Source organism: Echinops telfairi, unplaced genomic scaffold (genome assembly GCF_000313985.2).
Source record: "Echinops telfairi isolate 266 unplaced genomic scaffold, ASM31398v2 ScPeMD7_443;HRSCAF=831, whole genome shotgun sequence".
NCBI lineage: Eukaryota > Metazoa > Chordata > Mammalia > Afrosoricida > Tenrecidae > Echinops > Echinops telfairi.
In genome coordinates this window covers 27837240-27844700 of record NW_022104341.1, presented here as the reverse complement: position 1 = coordinate 27844700, position 7461 = coordinate 27837240, and the positions used below count along the sequence as shown (strand labels likewise).

Below are 7461 nucleotides of genomic sequence, written 5' to 3'. Positions count from 1 at the left end.
CAAGTACTCCCTCAACACAAGAACACTTTGTTCTAACAAAGACAAAAAAAAAAAAGTCATGGCATTGTGAATGAGGAGGAGTGTGGAGTGGGGACCCAGGGCCCATCTGTGGGAAATTGGACATCCCCTTGCAGGGCTGCAGAAGGGCTGCAGGAAGGAGACAAGCCAGTCAGGGTGCAGTGTAGCAACGATGAAATATGCAATTTCCCTCTAGTTCTTGAATGCTTCCTCCCCCACTATCATGATCCCAATTCTACCTTACATATCCGGCGGGACCGGAGGATGTTCACTGGCACAGATAGGAACTGGAAATACAGGGAATCCAGGACAGATGAACCCCTCAGAACCAGTGGAGAGAGTGGCGATATTAGGAGGGTGGAGGGAAGGTGAGGGAAAAAGGGGGAACAGATTACAAGGTCTACATAAAACCTCCTCCCGGGGGGACGGACAGAGGAGAAGTGGGTGAGGGAGACGTCCGATGGTGTGAGATATGACAAAATAATAATAATTTATAAATTATCAAGGGTTCAGGGCGTAGGGGGGAGCAGGGAGGGAGGGGGGAAATGAGGAGCTGATGCCAAGGGCTCAAGTAGAAAGCAGGGGTTTTGAGAATGATGATGGCAACATATGTACGAATGTGCTAGACACAATTGATACATGTATGGATTGTGATAAGAGTTGTATGAGCCCCTAATAAAATGATTTAAAAAAATTCAAGCCTCGAGTTGCCATATTGAAGGATTCTATGAAGAAAACATTAATAATACGTACAACACCAAAAGCAGATGAAAGGACTACACAGTCATTGTGCCAAAAAGAATTAGTCCACATTGAACAATTTCAAAAGGTATCATGTGACGGAAACCAATGATATTGAAAGAAGCCTGTATTGAATTGAAGGCTCCAGGAACTGACTGAATATCAGTTGAAAAGTTTCAACAAGCTGATGCAGTGCTGAAAGTACTCAATCTTGTATGCCAGGAAATTTGGAAGAGAGCTACTAGGCCAACTGATCTGAAGAGATTCATATTTGTACCCATTTCAAAGGCATATGACCCAATAAATGTGAAAATTAATATCACATGAAAGTAAAATTTTACTGAAGAAAAACTGAAAATGGTTGTAGTATTTCATCAACAAAAAGCTGACAGAAATTCAAACCAAATTCAGAAGAGGATATGGAAGAAGGGATTATCACTGCTAATGTCATATGGATATTGGTTGAAAACAGAGAATACCAGAAAGATATTTTTTGTTTTGATTATAGAAAGATATTCAATTGTATGTATTCTAACAAACTATTGATAAAACATTAAGAAATATCGGAATTTCAGAACACTTCATTGTGCTCATATAAAACCTGTACAAGATTAAGAGGCAGTAGTTTGAAGATAGCGAGGGGAAAATGTGTGATATAAAATCAGGAAAGGTATAAATCAGAATTGTACTGTTTTTATGATACTTAATCAACCTTCATGGTGAGAAAATAACCCAAATAGCTGGACTATAATAGAATATGGCATCAGGACTGGAGAAAGGCTCATTAACAACCTGTGAATATGCAGACAACAAAACCTAGCTTGCTGAAAAAGAAGAGGATTTGATGCCCTTACTGCTGAAGATCAAAGCTGCTGTATGGATTACTCTTCAATTTAAATAAAACAAAAATATTCACACTAGACCAATAAACAACATCATGATAAGCAGGGACAATATTGAAGTTGTCAAAGATTTTATTTTACTTGGATCCACAGTCAATGCTCATAGAAGCAGCATTCAAGAAATCAAGTGGGTATATTGCATTGGGCAAATCTGCTGCAAAATACTTCGTTAAAGTGTTAAGGAGAAAAGATGTCACTATGAGGACTGTGTACCTGCCCCAAGCTATGGTATTTTCAGTTGCCTCATAAACATGTAAAATCTGGACAGTGAATAAGGAAGATTGGAGAAGAACAGATGCATTTGAATTAGGGACTGGCAAAGAATACTGAATATATACCATGAAAGCCAGAAGATCAAACAAATCTGTTTGGAAAGAAGTGCAACTGGATTGCTCCTTGTAAGTTATGAGAATGAGAATTATTTTACATTTTGTACATGTTATCAAGCGAGAGCAGTCCTTGGAGAAGACATAATGTTTGATGAAGAACAAGGTCATCAAAAAAGAGAAAAACCCTTAACAAGGCGATTGACACAGCAAATGCAAAAATGAGTTCAAGCATAACAGCAATTGTGATGATTTTTCCAGAAGGTGTTTTGTTATGATGTACCTAGGGTTACCATGAGTTGGAACTGACTCAATAGGACCAAACAATGAGATTATAGATATAGAGATTAATCTCAAACAAGAGAATAATTTTTTTAATATGGGTAGAATGTTAACAATGGTTGTGACAGTAAAGAAATATATAGTTGGGGGGTGAAAAGATGAAAGTGTTCATATATATTCAATTTTTTTCATTTTTTTATTGGGGGCTCTTACAGCTCTTATAACAATCCATACAGCAATTGTATCAAGCACATTTGTCCATGTTGCCATCATCATTTTCAAAACATTTTCTTTCTACTTGAGCCCTTGAGATTAGCTCCTCTTTTTCCCTCCCTCCCTCCCTCCCCCACCTCCCTACCCTCATGAACACTTGATAAATTATGTTATTTTCATATCTTACACCTCTGCTGTCTCCTTTCACCCATGTTTCTGTTGTTTGTCCCCCTCATGGGGTATGTGTGTGCTGTATGTTGATCAGTGTAGTTGGTTGCCTGTTTCTCCCTTTTCTCCCCACACCTTACTCTTACCCTCATGGTATCACTACTCCCATTACTACTGTTCCTGAGGGGTTTATCTGTCCTAGAATCCATGTGTTCAGAGCTCTTATCTGTACCAGTGTACATGGTCCAGTCTAGCTGGATTTGTAAGGTATAACTGGAGTGATGGTAGTTGGAGGGAGGAATCATATATGTTCAATTTTTAATTTTCTACTGTTAGCTAAAAGTCAATTTTGATTTATAGAAATGACATTGAAATATTATCAAGAGATACAGGATCAACTTCTGGCCCTGTCATTAACTAGGTATATGATCTTGAGCAAATCATTTAATCTCTCTGAATTGTGACTTCTTTCGTTATAAGATGAGAAATTACATAAAGGTCACTTCCAATTTAAATTCTATGATATAACATGCTTTCTCAAGTGATTTCTGAGATTCCCCCCCCCCTCTTATTTTGAAAATGGAATGCAGTTAATAAAAATTAACATTATTTCTTAAAATATTCTCAAAAAGTAGTATTTGAATACATTAAAATTATGTTTTGTTACCAAAGACTAGTGTGTAAAAAATATAATGAAAATAATTTCATATCTTACACTGTCTGCTGTCTCCCTTCACCCATATTTCTGTTGTTTGTCCATTTTTAATTACAGTAGTACCAGACACTATGTTAAGAGCTTTATATACACATTATCTAATTGACACAATCCTAAATATAGCCAAATGCGAAAAATGATACAAAGTGATTAAGTGTACTGTGAAAGTTTACATTTCTACCAATAGAGTTATACTTAGATTATAAATTCTGTTAACTACTATTATATAGGTTCCTTCTTTACAAGAAAACATGACCCATTAATTAAAAAAGGGTATGCAGTTACAATCAGGGGAAAAATTCAATATGTGTCTTTTATGTCATAATGTAAATTGTCAAAATGTAAATACTAAATGGAAAATAAGTAAACATTGGAAAATAAGTAAAGGCAGTGTAAAGTAAGCAGAAAGTAGAATAAACTCTAATATGAAGAAGTCAGAGAATAATAGAGTGGTAGTAAAAAATGGAATAAACTAAAGGGATGTAAGTTGGACCTAAATACAAGAGAGCATTGGCAAGCATATACCTATTCATGTTGAAATGTTATTTATGGTTTGAACAAGTTGATTGAATGCTTTTATATACTAGGTGAAATAAGGAGGGTTTTATTTATTTTATATTGAGTCTAATGGCTGCCAGTTGTCATAAGAGGTGGTGGGTACTCCATCGTTTGCTAAGATACTAAAATCATACCTAGGAAAGCATATAATGATGGCAGTAGGCACTAATACTATGTACACACAACTATTTGCAGGAAACCTCAAGCTAACCATTTAAGCCTACAGACATTTGAACAAACAACTCAATGTCAAGATTTTCTCTCACATATTTTAGCACAGGATGACCCAAAGAAATAATGCTATGAATGGTGGAGTCCAGAGTAATAATGAACCAGGGACAGGGTTGAAGAACTCATCTGCATTATTTCAAAGTTAATGACAGAGATATAAAAGAAATCTAGATTACCCACCAACTATATCAGAACCACATCCAGGAGCCCTGGCGATATAGGGGTTACATGCTGTACTGCTAACCACAAGCTAAGCAGTTTGAAACCACCAATAGCTCCATGCAAGAAAGAGGAGGCTTTCTATTCCGATAGAGTTACAGTCTTAGAAACTCACAGAGGCAATTCTATTCTGTCCTATTGGATTGTTAGGAGTTGGAACTGATTCGATGGCAATGATCTTGGTTTGGTTTTTGGATACTCTCCCACCAAGGCTATATATATTCTTATAACATCATAGAGTTAAGAACCAAAGGCAAAGTACTGAAGAGAGATACTAAATCCAATCCCTTCATTTTAAATCTCAAAGAGGGTAGATAAGTTCCCAAGGCCACAGTTATTTTGTATAACTGGACTAATTTTATAAACACAAAGATAATTAAAAACAATTCTAAAGATTTCTAAAAGGAATAGTTCAGCATTTTAATACTTAGGATACTAAAGGAATGCTTATTTTTCCAGTTTCTTTTCATATTATCTTTTAAATAAAAACAGTTCAACACTATGTAGGGAAGAATTTTTTTAGAAGAACCATCTGGAAAAACAGACCAAGAATTTAAAATCAGTTCAATAGCCCATGATAATTGCCAAATTAATAAGCATAATTTCAGATATTTGAGTTTTTAGTAACATTACTGGTTAATCTTAGGCATGATGAAATATATTCTTTCTCAAATCACATACCGATAGTAATTTACCTGTGTTTTGAGATTTAGATGGTTCTTGGTGATATTTTCCACAAATTTCATGCTGCTCCCATTGCTCCATTATAGGCAATTCATGTATGTTTGAATATTCTGATCTTTGTAAACATAAATAAAACCATAACAAATGCTTAAGAAAATATCAAATTTAATCTGACTTTTAAAAGTCACTATTTATACAAATAAATAAATATGCTTTGCCCACTCAGCACTTCTTTGACTAAACTGTATTAACCCAGGTAGCAACAGGTGTTTAACAGAAGTGACCCACACTTGGTTATTCCTGCATATCAACAGATATATCTAAATACAGCCTAAAACAACTATTGCTAATGCCACTTTTCATTATATAACACAAGATAAGACCTCTCAAAGTAATGCTGGCATTTGTTTGATTGGTAAGAGCCTATTCTGTATTGATTTTTAAATATATTGTATGCTACCCCTAATGAAGACCCTTATCTGAATTTATGTATATTATTGCCTTCTAGTAGTGGTTATTGTGGGCTGCAAGCCACATGATCAGCAGTTAGAAATTACCAGCAGTTCTAAGGGAGATAATCTGGGCTTTCTATCCCCGTCAATAGTTACAGTCTTGGAGATCCACAGTGGGTCGCTATCAGTCGGTATTGACTCAACAGCAGTGGGTTTGTTTTGTATTTTTATTACCTTCTAAGGACTCTGGTGGCATAATGGGTTACATGTTGGCCTGCTAACCTCAAGGTCAGTAGTTCAAAATCACTAGCTACTCCTTGGGAGAAAGATGAGGCTTTCTACTCCTGTAAAAAGTTAAAGCTTGGTTTGGAGTTTATTACCTTCAAGGACTCATAATATAAGGAAAAAACATTGAGAATTAGGGCCTTCTGCTTCTTTACAGGGAGCATGGGCCTTGGATATTTGATCTGTAAAATGGGATACAATCAGGTTGTTGCTCAGGTCAGAAGCAATGATGAACAAAAACACAATTTAAATAAGAAAGTACTTTATAAATCTGAGTATCATGGCTCAAGCACTCAGTGGCATCGAGTAATTTTGTCTCAGAGCACTCTATCGGACATGGTAGAATGACCCCTGTAGGTTTCTGAGACTGTAACTTTCTTTATCCTGAGATTTTATGGAGTGGGTCTATAGATAAAAAAATTACACTTCACACAAAAACATGATTTCCCTTTTGTAAGTATACTCTTGTTACCTGGTAAGTTAAGAAGCCAGAAATAACCTGAAGGGGCAGTGTGTAAAATGTGTAATTTCCCAGAAAAGAGATAATATAATGAATGTAAAGTATTATGTAGCTGGTTCTAAATAAATTTAGGGCACAGAAAAATATCTAAATAAGTATAGGGTATTTAAAAAAAGAAATTCTTTGGCGGGGAGGGAGTTAAGGGGAAAAAAAGCAAAAAACTCTTATGGAATCATTATCTGAGGAACTAAACAAACAATCTCTGTAACTGAGGGTAGCCAGTGATCATCCTTCCATGAATAAGTGAGTATCTGGAGCAATGGAGAGTTTCTGATGAAAATTTTACCTTAGATATTAACATTATATTTGTACCTTGATACATTCAGAAGGGAAGATTTTGGAGTAAAGCCAAATTCTTTAAGGTCCAGACTTTGAGTTTTATTCATCTGCATCTATTAATGGAAAAAAAGAAACCCCAACAAATTCAATTACTAGTTTTATATTAATATATTTTAACAAGTAAGGCAAACAGAAACATTCTTACTTGTATATAAAGTCCCAACATCAACAAATTAGCACAAAATCAGGCTGGTTCTCAACTCAAGTTTTCTTTTCAGGCTCTTCTTTTTAGATTGTTGTAAAGATACATGTAACACAATATTTGCCAATGCAACGTTTTTTACATGTACATTTTAGTATTATCAATTACATTAAACATACTATGCAACTATCACCAGTAACTGTTGTCAAATTTTCTATCACTAAATCAGAAACTCATTGCTTTCTAAACAAGATTCCCCTCTCCTTCTGCCTCCTGTCCCTGATAACCATTAATAAAGCTTCAATATCTATACCTTTGCCAATTCCTTCTTAAATGGTGGGATTCCTCATGGTTCTTTAAGAAGCCTTCTCTTTTTCTACACATTCTCAATCAAAGATCTCATGTACCCTTATGGCTTCAATAATCATCTACATGTGAGTGGCTCTCAATTATAAATCTTTAGCTTAGTTCTGATTGTCAAGCAGTTGTGTCCAAATGCCTGTAGAGCATTCCTATCTCGACATCTTGCAAACATCTATACTTCTAAAATTGAACTAATCATGCCTAGACTCACCCACCCTTGCTTTTTCTTTACAGTTTCTATCTTAGTGAAGTCCACTTCAAACCAGAGAGCCAAGCTTCATTGCCTATTTCTTCTTTTTTTTT

At 35.4% G+C, this 7461-nt stretch overlaps 1 protein-coding gene across 2 annotated transcripts in view; it reads right to left on the bottom strand.

The window, feature by feature from the left end:
- The window catches only part of HFM1 (helicase for meiosis 1), a 136376-nt gene that overhangs the window by 10619 nt on the left and 118296 nt on the right, over positions 1-7461 (bottom strand). For both annotated transcript variants that reach the window (XM_045291920.1, XM_045291921.1), the window contains exons 33-34: positions 6627-6706; positions 5069-5172 (exon numbers count right to left, since the gene is read on the bottom strand). In XM_045291920.1, coding sequence (XP_045147855.1) covers positions 5069-5172; positions 6627-6706 — 184 coding nt within the window. The remainder of the gene's footprint in view (positions 1-5068; positions 5173-6626; positions 6707-7461) is intronic.